Source organism: Oncorhynchus mykiss, unplaced genomic scaffold (assembly GCF_013265735.2).
Source record: "Oncorhynchus mykiss isolate Arlee unplaced genomic scaffold, USDA_OmykA_1.1 un_scaffold_85, whole genome shotgun sequence".
NCBI classification, from domain to species: Eukaryota; Metazoa; Chordata; class Actinopteri; order Salmoniformes; family Salmonidae; genus Oncorhynchus; species Oncorhynchus mykiss.
The window spans coordinates 804,057-825,000 of record NW_023493658.1 but is presented as its reverse complement, the minus strand read 5'-3'; the positions used below and the strand labels follow the sequence as shown (position 1 = coordinate 825,000).

The 20,944-nt window shown below is 44.7% G+C and overlaps 1 protein-coding gene across 1 annotated transcript in view; it reads left to right on the top strand.

The window, feature by feature from the left end:
* Positions 1–18,516, top strand: part of LOC118946760 (mastermind-like protein 3) — a 143,004-nt gene extending 124,488 nt beyond the window's left edge. Inside the window, exons 3-5 of the mRNA XM_036971867.1 lie at positions 6,385–6,651; positions 12,264–12,348; positions 16,821–18,516. Of these exons, the coding sequence (XP_036827762.1) occupies positions 6,385–6,651; positions 12,264–12,348; positions 16,821–17,941 (1,473 nt within the window). The 3' untranslated portion in view covers positions 17,942–18,516. The remainder of the gene's footprint in view (positions 1–6,384; positions 6,652–12,263; positions 12,349–16,820) is intronic.
* Positions 18,517–20,944: the final 2,428 nt, after the last annotated feature.

The window sequence follows — 20,944 nt, the reverse complement described above, 5'->3', positions numbered from 1 at the left end:
GGAACAGAGAGAGAGAGTGGAAGAGAAGAATTATGGAGAGAGGAGAGGGAGAAGAGATTGTAGATCAGAGTCGTCATGATTGAGCCATCTGCTGAGAGAGGAGACCAATGAGCCTGTTACACACACACACACACACACACACACACACACACACAGACAGAACACCAGTGACCCCCGCAGGCCAGACCCTGCTGCTGCACCCTGCCACTCACTCCACTCAGGCATGGTATTATTTTTCTGACTGGCTGGCATCGTGGTGTGCCAAGCAGGAGATGAGACTGTTCAGAGTATCGACCTGGTCTGGCTGTCTGGTCTGCTTACTGGGAGGAGTCTGTCCTTCTCTCTCTCTTTTATCCCTCCATCCCTCTGTTTCTCTCTCTCTTTTAGGTTTCCATCACTTAACATCTTTTATCTCTCCCTCCATATTCTCTCCCCCTCTCTCTGTCCCCCTCTCTCTCTCTGTCCCTCTCTCTCTCTCTCTCTCTCTCTGTCCCCCTCTCTCTCTGTCCCTCTCTCTCTCTCTCTCTCTCTCTCTGACTCTCTCTCTCTCTCTGACGCTTTCTCTCTATCTCTCAATTCAATTCACCTCAAGGGGCTTTATTGGCATGGGAAACATGTGTTAACATTGCCAAAGAAAGTGAGGTAGATAATATATAAAGTGAATATATAAAGTGAAATAAACAATACAAATTAACAGTAAACATTACACATACAGAAGTTTCAAAACAATAAAGACATTACAAATGTCATATTATATATATACAGTGTTGCAACGATGTACAAATGGTTAAAGGACACAAGATAAAATAAATAAGCATAAATATGGGTTGTATTTACAATGGTGTTTGTTCTTCACTGGTTGCCCTTTTCTCGTGGCAACAGGTCACAAATCTTGCTGCTGTGATGGCACACTGTGGTATTTCACCCAGTAGATAAGGGAGTTTATCAAAATTGGATTTGTTTTCGAATTCTTTGTGGGTCTGTGTAATCTGAGGGAAATATGTGTCTCTAATATGGTCATACATTGGGCAGGAGGTTAGGAAGTGCAGCTCAGTTTCCACCTCATTTTGTGGGCAGTGAGCAGATAGCCTGTCTTCTCTTGAGAGCCATGTCTGCCTACGGCAGCCTTTCTCAATAGCAAGGCTATGCTCACTGAGTCTGTACATAGTCAAAGCTTTCCTTAAGTTTGGGTCTATCACAGTGGTCAGGTATTCTGCCACTGTGTACTCTCTGTTTAGGGCCAAATAGCATTCTAGTTTGCTCAGTTTTTTAGTAAATTATTTCCTGTGTGTGAAGTAATTATCTTTTTGTTTTCTCATGATTTGGTTGGGTCTAATTGTGCTGCTGTCCTGGGGCTCTGTGGGTTGTGTTTGTGTTTGTGAACAGAGCCCCAGGACCAGCTTGCTGAGGGGACTCTTCTCCAGGTTCATCTCTCTGTAGGTGATGGCTTTGTTATGGAAGGTTTGGGAATCGCTTCCTTTTAGGTGGTTGTAGAATTTAACGGCTCTTTTCTGGATTTTTATAATTAGTGGGTACCGGCCTAATTCTGCTCTGCATGCATTATTTGGTGTTCTACGTTGTACACAGATTATATTTTAGCAGAATTCTGCGTGCAGAGTCTCAATTTGGTGTTTGTCCCATTTTGTGAAGTCTTGGTTGGTGAGCGGACCCCAGTCCTCACAACCGTAAAGGGCAATGGGCTCTATGACTGATTCAAGTATTTTTAGCCAAATCCTAATTGATATGTTGAATTTTATGTTCCTTTTGATGGCATAGAAGGCCCTTCTTGCCTTGTCTCTTAGATCGTTCACAGCTTTGTGGAAGTTACCTGTGGCGCTGATGTTTAGGCCAAGGTATGTATAGTTTTTTGTGTGCTCTAGGGCAACAGTGTCTAGATGGAATTTGTATTTGTGGTCCTGTTGACTGGACCTTTTTTGGAACACCATTATTTTGGTCTTACTGAGATTTACTGTCAGGGCCCAGGTCTGACAGAATCTGTGCAGAAGATCTAGGTGCTGCTGTAGGCCCTCCTTGGTTGGTGACAGAAGCACCAGATCATCAGCAAACAGCAGGCATTTGACTTCGGATTCTAGCAGGGGGAGGCCGGGTGCTGCAGACTTTTCTAGTGCCCTCGCCAATTCGTTGATATATATGTTGAAGAGGGTGGGGCTTAAGCTGCATCCCTGTCTCACCCCACGACCCTGTGTGAAGAAATGTGTGTGTTTGTTGCCAATTTTAACAGCACACTTGTTGTTTGTGTACATGGATTTTATAATGTCGTATGTTTACCCCCAACACCACTTTCCATCAATTTGTATAGCAGACCCTCATGCCAAATTGAGTCAAAAGCTTTTTTGAAATCAACAAAGCATGAGAAGACTTTGCCTTTGTTTCGGTTATTCAATTAGGGTGTGCAGGGTGAATACATGGTCTGTTGTACGGTAATTTGGTAAAAAGCCAATTTAACATTTGCTTAGTATATTGTTTTCACTGAGGAAATGTACGAGTCTGCTGTTAATTGATAATGCAGAGCATTTTCACAAGGTTACTGTTGACGCATATTCCACAGTAGTTATTGGGGTCAAATTTGTCTCCACTTTTGTGGATTGGGGTGATCAGTCCTTGGTTCCAAATATTGGGGAAGATGCCAGAGCTAAGGATGATATTAAAGAGTTTTAGTATAGCCAATTGGAATTTGTTGTCTGTATATTTGATCATTTCATTGAGGATACCATCAACACCACAGGCCTTTTTGGGTTGGAGGGTTTTTATTTTGTCCTGTAACTCATTCAATGTAATTGGAGAATCCAGTGGGTTCTGGTAGTCTTTAATAGTTGATTCTAAGATCTGTATTTGATCATGTATATGTTTTTGCTCTTTATTCTTTGTTATAGAGCCAAACAGATTGGAGAAGTGGTTTACCCATACATCTCCATTTTGGATAGATAATTCTTCTTGTTGTTGTTTGTTTAGTGTTTTCCAATTTTCCCAGAAGTGGTTAGAGTCTATGGATTCTTCAATTACATTGAGCTGATTTCTGATGTGCTGTTCCTTCTTTTTCCGTAGTGAATTTCTGTATTGTTTTAGTGATTCACCATAGTGAAGGCGTAGACTCAGGTTTTCCGGGTCTATGTTTTTGGTTGGACAGGTTTCTCAATTTCTTTCTTAGATTTGTGCATTCTTCATCAAACCATTTGTCATTATTGTTAATTTTCTTCGGTTTTCTATTTGAGATTTTTAGATTTGATAGGGAAGCTGAGAGGTCAAATATACTGTTAAGATTTTCTACTGCCAAGTTTACACCTTCACTATTACAGTGGAACGTTTTACCCAGGAAATTGTCTATAAGGGATTGAATTTGTTGTTGCCTAATTGATTTTTGGTAGGTTTCCAAACTGCATTCCTTCCATCTATAGCATTTCTTAATGTTACTCAGTTCCTTTGGCTTTGATGCCTCATGATTGATTATTGCTCTGTTTAAGTAGACTGTGATTTTGCTGTGGTCTGATAGGGGTGTCAGTGGGCTGACTGTGAACGCTCTGAGAGACTCTGGGTTGAGGTCAGTGATAAAGTAGTCTACAGTACTACTGCCAAGAGATGAGCTATAGGTGTACCTACCATAGGAGTCCCCTCGAAGCCTACCGTTGACTATGTACATACCCAGCGTGCGACAGAGCTGCAGGAGTTGTGACCCGTTTTTGTTGGTTATGTTGTCATAGTTGTGCCTAGGGGGGCACATGTGGGAGGGAATGCTGTCACCTGCAGGCAGGTGTTTGTCCCCCTGTGTGCTGAGGGTGTCAGGTTCTTGTCCGGTTCTGGCATTTAGGTCTGTCTGTCTGTCTGTCTGTCTGTCTGTCTGTCTGTCTGTCTGTCTGTCTGTCTGTCTCTCTCTGTCTCTCTCTCTCTGTGTGTCTCTGTCTGTCTGTCTGTCTGTCTGTCTGTCTGTCTGTCTGTCTGTCTGTCTGTCTGTCTGTCTGTCTGTCTTTCTAATCTAACTGACACGTAGGACAATATGTAGCCACCCTTCCCTAAAACAACAGTGAACAAAATAAAACACCATTCATTCATTCTAGTCCGTTGTCGACACAGAGCAGTGGTAAATGATGGGCGGTCTTACCCCAAACAATGTACTGAATTAACCTATAATAGATTCCTGAGCGGGCTCGTCTAATTGGTCGGTTGGGGGTATAATGCTGTTCCAGAGTGCTGTTTCATCCTTTTACAGATTAGCATGCGGCTAAGTGGAGGAAGTAGCTATTTATATGCTAATGAGGGTCTAATGTATGCACATACCCATACTGCACTGGGAGGGGATGAGAGGACTCAGGGTGTGCTAGGACTACCCATACTGCACTCGGAGGGGATGAGAGGACTCAGGGTGGGCTAGGACTACCCATACTGCACTGGGAGGGGATGAGAGGACTCAGGGTGTGCTAGGACTACCCATACTGCACTCGGAGGGGATGAGAGGACTCAGGGTGGGCTAGGACTACCCATACTGCACTGGGAGGGGATGAGAGGACTCAGGGTGGGCTAGGATTACCCATACTGCACTGGGAGGGGATGAGAGGACTCAGGGTGGTCTAGGACTACCCATACTGCACTGGGAGGGGATGAGAGGACTCAGGGTGTGCTAGGACTACCCATACTGCACTGGGAGGGGATGAGAGGACTCAGGGTGGACTCAGGGTGGGCAAGGACTACCCATACTGCACTGGGAGGGGATGAGAGTGAGGGGTTAGCTGGGAAGAATCTTTAAAACTGTGGTGTTTAGTCTGAATGAATATACGCTACAAGTATGTGGACACCTGCTCGTTGAACATCTCATTCCAAAATCATGGCATTAATATGGACATGGCATTAATATGGACTTTGTCCTCCCTTTGCTGCTATAACAGCCTCCAGTCTTCTGGGAAGGCTTTCCACTAGATGTTGGAACATTGCTGCTATAACAGCCTCCAGTCTTCTGGGAAGGCTTTCCACTAGATGTTGGAACATTGCTGCTATAACAGCCTCCACTCTTCTGGGAAGACTTTCCACTAGATGTTGGAACATTGCTGCTATAACAGCCTCCAGTCTTCTGGGAAGGCTTTCCACTAGATGTTGGAACATTGCTGCTATAACAGCCTCCAGTCTTCTGGGAAGGCTTTCCACTAGATGTTGGAACATTGCTGCTATAACAGCCTCCACTCTTCTGGGAAGGCTTTCCACTAGATGTTGGAACATTGCTGCAGGGACTTGCTTCCATTCAGCCACAAGAGTATTAGTGAGGTCGAGCACTGATGTTGGGTGATAAGGCCTGGCTCGCAGTCAGCATTCCAGTTCATCCCAAAGGTGTTCGATGGGGTTGAGGTCAGGGCTCTGTGCAGGCCAGTCAAGTTCTTCCACACTGATCTCGACAAACCATTTCTGTATGGATTTTTATGCGCTTCAGCACTCAGCGGTCCCGTTCTGTGAGCTTGTGTGGCCTACCACTTCACGGTTGAGCCATTGTTGCTCCTAGACGTTTCCACGTCACAATAACAGCACTTACAGTTGACCGGGGCAGCTCTAGCAGGGCAGAAATTTGACGAACTGACTTGTTGGAAAGGTGGCATCCTATGACGGTGCCACGTTGAAAGTCACTGAGCTCTTCAGTAAGTCCAATCTACTGCCAATGTTTGTCTATGGAGATTGCATGGCTCTGTGCTCAATTTTATACACCTGTCAGCAACTGGTGTGGCTGAAATTGCCAAATCCACTTATTTGAAGGGGTGTCCACACACTGCTGTATATATAGTGTATCCTGCTGTGTCTGTTTACACGGGGTTCCTGGGATAATCCTCTACACGGGGTTCCTGGGATAATCCTTTACACGGGGTTCCTGGGATAATCCTCTACACGGGGTTCCTGGGATAATCCTCTACACGGGGTTCCTGGGATAATCCTTTACACGGGGTTCCTGGGATAATCCTTTACACGGGGTTCCTGGGATAATCCTCTACACGGGGTTCCTGGGATAATCCTTTACACGGGGTTCCTGGGATAATCCTCTACACGGGGTTCCTGGGATAATCCTCTACACGGGGTTCCTGGGATAATCCTTTACACGGGGTTCCTGGGATAATCCTCTACACGGGGTTCCTGGGATAATCCTCTACACGGGGTTCCTGGGATAATCCTTTACACGGGGTTCCTGGGATAATCCTCTACACGGGGTTCCTGGGATAATCCTCTGCACGGGGTTCCTGGGATGATCCTCTACACGGGGTTCCTGGGATGATCCTCTACACGGGGTTCCGTGTATTGATTGCTTGACCAGCTGATTGATTGCTTGACCAGCTGATTGATTGATCATCCCACCAATAAAAACTCACAGATCTCCCTCCCTCTCTCTCTCTTTAGGAACAAGGTGTGGTGGGAATGTCACGGCAGCCCGGTGCCGTCCCTCCCCCTCACCCTGCCGGGGGTGTGGCCTCGGGCGCGGGGCCCAATCAGGGCACAGGGGCCCCTCCCGGTTACCTGGGCAACCAGCAGCAGGCGGCCATTATGAAACAGATGATGGTGATGGAGCAGGAGAAGAGAGTTCAGCTCCACATGATGGAACAACAGAAACAACAGCTACTGAGAGAACAGAGACAGCAGCAACAACAGCTATTACTGGCTGAACAGGTGAGAGAAGGGAGGAAGGACAGAACAGAGAGGAGGGAGGGAGGGGAAGGGACAGAACAGAGAGGAGGGAGGGAGGGGAAGGGACAGAACAGAGAGGAGGGAGGGAGGGGAAGGGACAGAGCAGGGAGGAGGGACAGAACAGAGAGGAGGGAGGAGGGACAGAACAGAGAGGAGGGAGGAGGGACAGAACAGAGAGCAGGGAGGAGGGACAGAACAGAGAGGAGGGAGGAGGGACAGAACAGAGAGGAGGGAGGAGGGACAGAACAGAGAGCAGGGAGGAGGGACAGAACAGAGAGGAGGGAGGAGGGACAGAACAGAGAGGAGGGAGGGAGGGGAAGGGACAGAACAGAGAGCAGGGAGGAGGGACAGAACAGAGAGGAGGGAGGAGGGACAGAACAGAGAGGAGGGACAGAACAGAGAGGAGGGAGGAGGGACAGAACAGAGAGGAGGGAGGAGGGACAGAACAGAGAGAGGAGGGAGGAGGGACAGAACAGGGAGGAGGGAGGAGGTGGATGTGGGGACATGATTACAGTCTCTCTCTCCCGTTTGTCAGTGTTGCAAATTAAACACCAAAGTGTCTCCTCTTCATCTGTCATTTACAGACACCGTCACACACACACCATCACACACACACCGTCACAGACACACACTGTCACACACACACCGTCACACACACACCGTCACACACACACCGTCACAGACACACACCGTCACACACACACCGTCACACACACACCGTCACACACACACCATCACACACACACCGTCACAGACACACACTGTCACACACACACCATCACACACACACCGTCACAGACACACACTGTCACACACACACCGTCACACACACACCGTCAGACACACACTGTCACACACACACCGTCACACACACACCGTCACACACACACCGTCACAGACACACACTGTCACAGACACACACTGTCACAGACACACCATCACACACACAGTCACAAACACACCGTCACACACACACACCATCACAGACACACCATCACACACACCGTCACACACACATCATCACACACACACCGTCACACACACACCATCACACACACAGTCACACACACACATTTATAATCAGCTCTCGTGTTTACTAACATCCCCCCTCTAAACTAACCCCCTCCCGATGCTTTAGGATTCCTTTGATGTCCTCAGAGTGTGTGTGTGTGTGTGTGTGTGTGTGTGTGTGTGTGTGTGTGTGTGTGTGTGTACACAACACCTGCTGTGATAATTTTGTCTTCTACTTTGATTTTTCCCTCTGTGGTTAACCTGGTGTTAAACTGTTCTGAACTCCCTAGGTCAAAACACACACACACACACACACACACACACACACACACAGCAAGTAGATTGTAATTGGCACAACACAACAAGCATACTGCAGTCCAGGAACATTCCTGTCTCCTGATGTTCTCTCTCTGTACCTGCTGTGTTCTAAATGAACAAACTGCGTTATATTAGATATTCTACACACTACAGACTATAGATATATATACTGATTACTAACACTATAGACTATAGATATATATACTGATTACTAACACTATAGATATATATACTGATTACTAACACTATAGACTATAGATATATATACTGATTACTAACACTATAGACTATAGATATATATACTGATTACTAACACTACAGACTATAGATATATATACTGATTACTAACACTATAGACTATAGATATATATACTGATTACTAACACTACAGACTATAGATATATATACTGATTACTAACACTACAGACTATAGATATATATACTGATTACTAACACTATAGATATATATACTGATTACTAACACTATAGATATATATACTGATTACTAACACTACAGACTATATATATATATACTGATTACTAACACTACAGACTATATATATATATACTGATTACTAACACTACAGACTATAGATATATATACTGATTACTAACACTATAGATATATATACTGATTACTAACACTATAGATATATATACTGATTACTAACACTACAGACTATAGATATATATACTGATTACTAACACTACAGACTATATATATATATATACTGATTACTAACACTACAGACTATAGATATATATACTGATTACTAACACTACAGACTATAGATATATATACTGATTACTAACACTACAGACTATAGATATATATACTGATTACTAACACTACAGACTATAGATATATATACTGATTACTAACACTACAGACTATAGATATATATACTGATTACTAACACTACAGACTATAGATATATATACTGATTACTAACACTACAGATTATATATATATATACTGATTACTAACACTATAGACTATAGATGTATATACTGATTACTAACACTACAGACTATAGATATATATACTGATTACTAACACTATAGACTATAGATATATATACTGATTACTAACACTACAGACTATAGATATATATACTGATTACTAACACTACAGACTATAGATATATATACTGATTACTAACACTACAGATTATATATATATATACTGATTACTAACACTATAGACTATAGATGTATATACTGATTACTAACACTACAGACTATAGATATATATACTGATTACTAACACTACAGACTATAGATATATATACTGATTACTAACACTACAGACTATAGATATATATACTGATTACTAACACTACAGATTATATATATATATACTGATTACTAACACTATAGACTATAGATGTATATACTGATTACTAACACTACAGACTATAGATATATATACTGATTACTAACACTACAGACTATAGATATATATACTGATTACTAACACTACAGACTATAGATATATATACTGATTACTAATACTGCAGACTATAGACTATAGATATATATACTGATTACTAACACTGTAGACTATAGATATATATACTGATTACTAACACTATAGATATATATACTGATTACTAACACTACAGACTATAGATATATATACTGATTACTAATACTGCAGACTATAGACTATAGATATATATACTGATTACTAACACTGTAGACTATAGATATATATACTGATTACTAACACTATAGATATATATACTGATTACTAACACTACAGACTATAGATATATATACTGATTACTAACACTACAGACTATAGATATATATACTGATTACTAACACTACAGACTATAGATATATATACTGATTACTAACACTATAGACTATAGATATATATACTGATTACTAACACTACAGACTATAGATATATATACTGATTATTAACACTACAGACTATAGATATATATACTGATTACTAACACTACAGACTATAGTTATATATACTGATTACTAACACTACAGACTATAGATATATATACTGATTACTAACACTATAGACTATAGATATATATACTGATTACTAACACTACAGACTATAGATATATATACTGATTACTAACACTACAGACTATAGATATATATACTGATTACTAACACTACAGACTATAGATATATATACTGATTACTAACACTACAGACTATAGATATATATACTGATTACTAACACTACAGACTATAGATATATATACTGATTACTAACACTATAGACTATAGATATATATACTGATTACTAACACTACAGATTATATATATATACTGATTACTAACACTACAGACTATAGATATATATACTGATTACTAACACTACAGACTATAGATATATATACTGATTACTAACACTACAGACTATAGATATATATACTGATTACTAACACTACAGACTATAGATATATATATACTGATTACTAACACTACAGACTATAGATATATATACTGATTACTAACACTACAGACTATAGATATATATACTGATTACTAACACTACAGACTATAGATATATATACTGATTACTAACACTATAGACTATAGTTATATATACTGATTACTAACACTATAGATATATATACTGATTACTAACACTATAGACTATAGATATATATACTGATTACTAACACTACAGACTATAGATATATATACTGATTACTAACACTATAGACTATAGTTATATATACTGATTACTAGCACTACAGACTATAGATATATATACTGATTACTAACACTACAGACTATAGATATATATACTGATTACTAACACTATAGACTATAGATATATATACTGATTACTAACACTACAGACTATATATATATATACTGATTACTAACACTACAGACTATAGATATATATATACTGATTACTAACACTACAGACTATAGATATATATATATATATACTGATTATTAACACTACAGACTATAGATATATATACTGATTACTAACACTATAGATATATATACTGATTACTAACACTATAGACTATAGATATATATACTGATTACTAACACTACAGACTATAGATATATATACTGATTACTAACACTACAGACTATAGATATATATACTGATTACTAACACTATAGACTATAGATATATATACTGATTACTAACACTATAGACTATAGATATATATACTGATTACTAACACTACAGATTATATATATATACTGATTACTAACACTATAGACTATAGATATATATACTGATTACTAACACTACAGACTATAGATATATATACTGATTACTAACACTATAGATATATATACTGATTACTAACACTATAGACTATAGATATATACACTGATTACTAACACTACAGATATGTATACTGATTACTAACACTACAGACTATAGATATATATACTGATTACTAACACTATAGACTATAGATATATATACTGATTACTAACACTACAGACTATAGATATATATACTGATTACTAACACTACAGACTATAGATATATATACTGATTACTAACACTATAGACTATAGATATATATACTGATTACTAACACTACAGACTATAGATATATATACTGATTACTAACACTATAGATATATATACTGATTACTAACACTATAGACTATAGATATATACACTGATTACTAACACTACAGATATATATACTGATTACTAACACTATAGACTATAGATATATACACTGATTACTAACACTACAGATATATATACTGATTACTAACACTATAGACTATAGATATATACACTGATTACTAACACTACAGACTATAGATATATATACTGATTACTAACACTATAGACTATAGATATATATACTGATTACTAACACTACAGACTATAGATATATATACTGATTACTAACACTACAGACTATAGATATATATACTGATTACTAACACTATAGACTATAGATATATGTACTGATTATTAACCACTAAATGAACATTGTAAATTGACTGACATTATTCACACTCCAGACTCTCTATTTATAACAGGTTGGTACAGTTGGTTTGTCAACAAACAGAGATCAACATTTGATGTGAAAAGTGTTCTTGTGAGAGTTCAGGCAGATTGTCAGTCACATTGTACTGCTGTTTCATGGTCGTCCCCGGTGACTGTAGCCAGTACTTTTTGGCTGAATTGGCCTTTATTTGACCTTTCCAGTGGGATAGCGGGAAATGATGTCATTGAACAGGAAGTGATGTGGTTGTCTGTTCTTCTTCTGTGGTCGTTTGTGTAGCTCCAGCAGCAGCAGCAGCAGCATCTCCCCAGACAGATGGTCCAGGGTCAGAGAAACCCCTACCCACAGGTCAACCAGTATCAAGGTAATATATTATATACCCCCCCTACCCACAGGTCAACCAGTATCAAGGTAATATATTATATACCCCCCCCCCCTACCCACAGGTCAACCAGTATCAAGGTAATATATTATATACCCACCCCCCCTACCCACAGGTCAACCAGTATCAAGGTAATATATTATATACCCCCCCTCCTACCCACAGGTCAACCAGTATCAAGGTAATATATTATATACCCCCCCCTACCCACAGGTCAACCAGTATCAAGGTAATATATTATATACCCCCACCCCTACCCACAGGTCAACCAGTATCAAGGTAATATATTATATACCCCCCCCCTACCCACAGGTCAACCAGTATCAAGGTAATATATTATATACCCCCCCCCCCTACCCACAGGTCAACCAGTATCAAGGTAATATATTATATACCCCCCCCTACCCACAGGTCAACCAGTATCAAGGTAATATATTATATACCCCCCCCCCCCTACCCACAGGTCTACCAGTATCAAGGTAATATATTATATACCCCCCCCCCTACCCACAGGTCAACCAGTATCAAGGTAATATATTATATACCCCCCCCCCTACCCACAGGTCAACCAGTATCAAGGTAATATATTATATACCCCCCCCCCCCCCCCCCTACCCACAGGTCAACCAGTATCAAGGTAATATATTATATACCCCCCCCCCCTACCCACAGGTCAACCAGTATCAAGGTAATATATTATATACCCCCCCCTACCCACGGGTCAACCAGTATCAAGGTAATATATTATATACCCCCCCCTACCCACAGGTCGACCAGTATCAAGGTAATATATATCATATACCCCCCCACCCACAGGTCAACCAGTATCAAGGTAATATATTATATACCCCCCCCCCCCCCCCCCCCGCCCTACCCACAGGTCAACCAGTATCAAGGTAATATATTATATACCCCCCCCCCCCCTACCCACAGGTCAACCAGTATCAAGGGAATATATTATATACCCCCCCCCCCCACCCCCCGCCCTACCCACAGGTCAACCAGTATCAAGGTAATATATTATATACCCCCCCCCCCTACCCACAGGTCAACCAGTATCAAGGGAATATATTATATACCCCCCCCCCCCACCCCACCCACAGGTCAACCAGTATCAAGGCAATATATTATATACCCCCCCCCCTACCCACAGGTCAACCAGTATCAAGGTAATATATTATATACCCCCCCCCCCCCCCCCCCCTACCCACAGGTCAACCAGTATCAAGGTAATATATTATATACCCCCCCCCCCTACCCACAGGTCAACCAGTATCAAGGTAATATATTATATACCCCCCTACCCACAGGTCAACCAGTATCAAGGTAATATATTATATACCCCCCCCTACCCACAGGTCAACCAGTATCAAGGTAATATATTATATACCCCCCCCCCCCCCCCCCTACCCACAGGTCAACCAGTATCAAGGTAATATATTATATACCCCCCCCCTACCCACAGGTCAACCAGTATCAAGGTAATATATTATATACCCCCCCCCTACCCACAGGTCAACCAGTATCAAGGTAATATATTATATACCCCCCCCCCTACCCACAGGTCAACCAGTATCAAGGTAATATATTATATACCCCCCCCCTACCCACAGGTCAACCAGTATCAAGGTAATATATTATATACCCCCCCCTACCCACAGGTCAACCAGTATCAAGGTAATATATTATATACCCCCCCCCCCCTACCCACATGTCAACCAGTATCAAGGTAATATATTATATACCCCCCCCCTACCCGCAGGTCAACCAGTATCAAGGTAATATATTATATACCCCCTCCTACCCACAGGTCAACCAGTATCAAGGTAATATATTATATACCCCCCCCCTACCCACAGGTCAACCAGTATCAAGGTAATATATTATATACCCCCCCCCCTACCCACAGGTCAACCAGTATCAAGGTAATATATTATATACCCCCCCCCTACCCACAGGTCAACCAGTATCAAGGTAATATATTATATACCCCCCCCCCTACCCACAGGTCAACCAGTATCAAGGTAATATATTATATACCCCCCCCCTACCCACAGGTCAACCAGTATCAAGGTAATATATTATATACCCCCCCCTACCCACAGGTCAACCAGTATCAAGGTAATATATTATATACCCCCTCCTACCCACAGGTCAACCAGTATCAAGGTAATATATTATATACCCCCCCCCCCCTACCCACAGGTCAACCAGTATCAAGGTAATATATTATATACCCCCCCCCCCCTACCCGCAGGTCAACCAGTATCAAGGTAATATATTATATACCCCCCCCCCCTACTCACAGGTCTACCAGTATCAAGGTAATATATTATATACCCCCCCCCCCACCACCCGCAGGTCTACCAGTATCAAGGTAATATATTATATACCCCCCCCCCCCCCCCTACCCACAGGTCAACCAGTATCAAGGTAATATATTATATGCCCCCCCACCCACAGGTCTACCAGTATCAAGGTAATATATTATATACCCCCCCCCCTACCCACAGGTCAACCAGTATCAAGGTAATATATTATATACCCCCCCACCCACAGGTCTACCAGTATCAAGGTAATATATTATATACCCCCCCACCCACAGGTCTACCAGTATCAAGGTAATATATTATATACCCCCCCCCCCCCTACCCACAGGTCAACCAGTATCAAGGTAATATATTATATGCCCCCCCACCCACAGGTCAACCAGTATCAAGGTAATATATTATATACCCCCCCCACCCCCCCTACCCACAGGTCAACCAGTATCAAGGTAATATATTATATACCCCCCCCCCCCTACCCACAGGTCAACCAGTATCAAGGTAATATATTATATACCCCCCCACCCCCCCTACCCACAGGTCAACCAGTATCAAGGTAATATATTATATACCCCCCCCCCACCCACAGGTCAACCAGTATCAAGGTAATATATTATATACCCCCCCCCCACCCACAGGTCAACCAGTATCAAGGTAATATATTATATACCACCCCCCCACCCACAGGTCTACCAGTATCAAGGTAATATATTATATACCCCCCCCCCCCCCCCCTACCCACAGATCAACCAGTATCAGGGGTGCAACACACACCTAAACCCTGACATACCCACATGTATGGAAACACATACACATGTGCATGCACAAACACGCACACACCTGCTCATAAACCTTGTCACACACACTGTTGAAGATGATATCATCTCTGACCAATCAGATTCTCCTCTGCGTATTCGCTCTCTCCCCCTGCCTCTGTCTATCCTCTGTCTACCCCCCCCCCCCACCGTCGTAGGCGTTCCATATCGTTCCGCTACTCCTCTTTGGTAATTTCCTCCTGAAAAAATATTCTGTCTCTGCCTGTTACCTTGGCAACCGGTCCCGGATCCCCCAGAGTTCCGGAGACGCTGTCCGAGAGAGAGAGAGAGAGAGAGAGAGAGAGACAGATAGATCTGCTCCTCCCTGAGAGAGAGAGAGAGAGAGAGAGAGAGAGAGTCTCTCTCTCACGTCGTCTGTGTACTTCACATGTGGAATATTGGTGACCTTATAAGAAGTAATCAAACTGTGAATAAAAGGACAAATTGATCACAGAAACCTCAGTGACCACTCTGTTGGTCTTTAACACACCTCTCTCTCTCCTCCTGTCCTCTCTCTCTCCTCCTGTCCCCTCTCTCTCCTCCCCTCCTGTCCTCTCTCGCTCCTCCCCCCTGTCCCCACTCTCCTCCCCTCCTGTCCTCTCTCTCCTCCTGTCCCCTCTCTCTCCTCCCCTCCTGTCCTCTCTCGCTCCTCCCCCCTGTCCCCACTCTCTCCTCCCCTCCTGTCCTCTCTCTCTTCCTGTCCTCTCTCTCTCTTCCTGTCCTCTCTCTCTCCTCCTGTCCTCTCTCTCCCCTCCTGTCCCCTCTCTCCTCCCCTCCTGTCCTCTCTCTCTTCCTGTCGTCTCTCTCTCCTCCCCTCCTGTCCTCTCTCGCTCCTCCCCCCTGTCCCCTCTCTCTCCTCCCCTCCTGTCCTCTCTCTCTTCCTGTCCTCTCTCTCCCCTCCTGTCCCCTCTCTCCTCCTGTCCTCTCTCTCTCCTCCTGTCCTCTCTCTCCCCTCCTGTCCTCTCTCTCTCTCTCCCCTCCTGTCCTCTCTCTCTCTCCCCTCCTGTCCTCTCTCTCCCCTCCTGTCCTCTCTCTCCTCCTGTCCTCTCTCTCCCCTCCTGTCCTCTCTCTCGTCCTGTCCTCTCTCTCTCCTCCCCTCCTGTCCCCTCTCTCTCCTCCCCTCCTGTCCCCTCTCTCTCCTCCCCTCCTGTCCCCTCTCTCTCCTCCCCTCCTATCCCCTCTCTCTCCTCCCCTCCTGTCATCTCTCTCTCCTGCCCTCCTGTCCCCTCTCTCTCCTGCCCTCCTGTCCCCTCTCTCTCCTCCCCTCTCTCTCCTCTCTCTAACCTCTCTTCTTTCCTTTCTGTCCCACCAGGATCACCCCAGGAGATGGCGGTGAGGAGCCAGGCACTCCAGAACATCCGCGCCACCCGTCTCCTCCAACAACAACAACAGAACCAGCAGATGGTCCAGATGAACCAGGGCATCCCAGGTGGCTCGGTGGGTCCCCAACCCGACATGGGCCTCCCCTACGGCGGGCAGGGAGCCGGCCAGCAGTCCCTCTACAGCCTCAACCCCTCCATGAGCCAAATGATGCAGCACCAGAACCAAAGCGTCCAGGCCGCCATGGGTCTTCCACCAGGACACAACCCAGCGGCGCAGGTCCAGAGGCAGGCGGGAGGAGGGGTTGGAGGTGGAGGAGGATACGGAGGACCACAGGGGATGATGATGAACTCCATGTCCCAGCAGCCCCTCAAGGGGCCGCCCAAAGCCCAGGCCCAGAGATTGCAGGGCATGCTGGGAATTGGAGGAGGACCGGGAGGAGGAGGACCACAGGGAGGGATGGGAGGGTGGCCACCCCAGCAGGGGCAGTCCCTCCAGGGGATGGGAGGGCCAGGAGGGGTAGGAGGACCAGGCAGGACTACAGGCGATATGGTGGGCTTTGGCTCGGCCCAGGGGGGCTACGGCTCCATGCAGCCTGGACCCGGACAGCAGCCTCCACACCCACGCCTGGCCAAGCAACACTTCCCTGGGCACCCACAGGGCCACCCCCAGGCTATGGGTCAGGGCCAGCCCATGGACCCCAGGGCTATGAACCCTGCGGCGGGCATGGCCGGGCCCATGGACCCCAGGGCTATGAACCCTGCGGCGGGCATGGCTGGACCAGGACAGCCAAGGACCAACCAGCCCAGACCCATGGTAATGCCGGGACAGGGGGTGATGGGCCAGGGCGTGCCCAACATGGGGGCCTTTGGACAGGGGCCGGCGATGGGGGTGGGCCCTGGCGGTGGAGGAGGGTATGTGGGACAAGGAGGGGTAGGGGTCGGAGGTCAGCCTCAGGGCTACCAGAGGACGTCTAGTCAGGACCTGTCATCTTATGGATACGTTGGCGGGCAGGTGGCGCCGTCGGGCGGAGGGTTCGGATTGGCCGACGGGACAGGGGCGGACTTGGACTCAAGTGACGGTTGGATGGAAGAGTTCTTCCCCAACCAATAGCAGAGCTGGAAATGTAGTGGGGAGTTTTTACTGGAGGGACTAACGACAAAACTGCGTGGGGAAAACTTTATTGAGACGAGAGAACTGGACAGACGGACGGACAGTCGGCATATTCTGCTTTGTAAAGAAACGGACAGGAAGAGTTCTGTGTCGTGTATTTATGTGTGTGTGTGTGTGTGTGTGTGTGTGTACTGTCACGGTATTTAAAAGGCCTCTAATGGTAAACGTGGTCTGGTGGTTGTGAAATATCATTCAAGAAAGGGAAGTGATTTTGGTTTTGTCCTTTTGGGCCGTGATTTGAACCCAACCCTTTAGCAGTGTGTCAACTGGGCCCATAGGTTCATACGGGAGAGACGGGAGACTGACTACAAGACAGGAGAGACAGGAGACTGACTACAAGACAGGAGAGACAGGAGAGACTGGGACTGACTACAAGACATGAGAGACAGGAGACTGACTACAAGACAGGAGAGACAGGAGACTGACTACAAGACAGGAGAGACAGGAGAGACTGGGACTGACTACAAGACATGAGAGACAGGAGACTGACTACAAGACAGGAGAGACAGGAGAGACTGGGACTGACTACAAGACATGAGAGACAGGAGACTGACTACAAGACAGGAGAGACAGGAGACTGACTACAAGACAGGAGAGACGGGAGAGACTGGGACTGACTACAAGACAGGAGAGACAGGAGACTGACTACAAGACAGGAGAGACAGGAGACTGACTACAAGACAGGAGAGACGGGAGAGATGGGAGACTGACTACAAGACAGGAGAGACAGGAGACTGACTACAAGACAGGAGAAACTGGAGACTGACTACAAGACAGGAGAGACAGGAGACTGACTACAAGACAGGAGAGACAGGAGACTGACTACAAGACAGGAGAGACATGAGACTGACTACAAGACAGGAGAGACTGACTACAAGACAGGAGAGACAGGAGACTGACTACAAGACAGGAGAGACATGAGACTGACTACAAGACAGGAGAAACTGGAGACTGACTACAAGACAGGAGAGACAGGAGACTGACTACAAGACAGGAGAGACATGAGACTGACTACAAGACAGGAGATATAGGAGACTGACTACAAGACAGGAGAGACAGGAGACTGACTACAAGACAGGAGAGACTGGAGACTGACTACAAGACAGGAGAGACAGGAGACTGACTACACGACAGGAGAGACAGGAGACTGTCTACAAGACAGGAGAGACTGGGACTGACTACAAGACAGGAGAGACAGGAGACTGACTACAAGACAGGAGATAAAGGAGACTGCCTACAAGACAGGAGAGACTGGGACTGACTACAAGACAGGAGAGACTGGAGAGACTGGGACTGACTACAAGACAGGAGAGACAGGAGACTGACTACAAGACAGGGGAGACAGGAGACTGCCTACAAGACAGGAGAGACAGGAGACTGACTACAAGACAGGAGAGACAGGAGACTGACTACAAGACAGGAGATATAGGAGACTGACTACAAGACAGGAGAGACAGGAGACTGACTACAAGACAGGAGAGACTGGGACTGACTACAAGATAGGAGAGACAGGAGACTGACTACAAGACAGGAGATATAGGAGACTGACTACAAGACAGGAGAGACAGGAGACTGACTACAAGACAGGAGATATAGGAGACTGACTACAAGACAGGAGAGACAGGAGACTGACTACAAGACAGGAGATATAGGAGACTGACTACAAGACAGGAGAGACAGGAGACTGACTACAAGACAGGAGATATAGGAGACTGACTACAAGACAGGAGAGACAGGAGACTGACTACAAGACAGGAGAGATAGGAGACTGACTACAAGACAGGAGAGACAGGAGAGAAGGGAGACTGACTACAAAACAGGAGAGACGGGAGACTGACTACAAGACAGGAGAGATAGGAGACTGACTACAAGACAGGAGAGACGGGAGACTGACTACAAGACAGGAGAGACGGGAGACTGACTACAAGACAGGAGAGACGGGAGACTGACTACAAGACAGGAGAGACGGGAGACTGACTACAAGACAGGAGAGACGGGAGACTGACTACAAGACAGAAGAGACGGGAGACTGACTACAAGACAGGAGAGACAGGAGACTGCCTACAAGACAGGGGAGACAGGAGACTGACTACAAGACAGGAGAGACAGGAGACTGACTACAAGACAGGAGAGATAGGAGACTGACTACAAGACAGGAGAGACGGGAGACTGACTACAAAACAGGAGAGACGGGAGACTGACTACAAGACAGGAGAGACAGGAGACTGACTACAAGACAGGAGAGACAGGAGACTGACTACAAGACAGGAGATATAGGAGACTGACTACAAGACAGGAGATATAGGAGACTGACTACAAGACAGGAGAGACAGGAGACTGACTACAAGACAGGGGAGACAGGAGACTGACTACAAGACAGGAGAGACAGGAGACTGACTACAAGACAGGAGAGATAGGAGACTGACTACAAGACAGGAGAGACAGGAGAGACGGGAGACTGACTACAAAACAGGAGAGACGGGAGACTGACTACAAGACAGGAGAGACAGGAGACTGACTACAAGACAGGAGAGACAGGAGACTGACTACAAGACAGGAGAGACAGGAGACTGACTACAAGACAGGAGAGACAGGAGACTGACTACAAGACAGGAGAGACAGGAGACTGACTACAAGCTCTCAAACAGGGGAGAGTCTTTTTAATATTTGTTTTTCAATATAGGGGTAGAACATCTCTATTTATTTTTCCGGTATTAGTTCTTCTTGGATACCTGGGTTATTGGATTGTGCCTGACAGGTTTCACATCTCGTTATATTCATGCTGTGTGTGATGGCGTGTGGCATGTGATCGTAGCATTTCTACACATGCAGGTCCCTTTGAGAGACAGACAGACAGACAGACAGACAGACAGACAGACAGACAGACATGCAGACAGGCAGACAGGCAGACAGACAGACAGGCAGACAGACAGGCAGGCATAC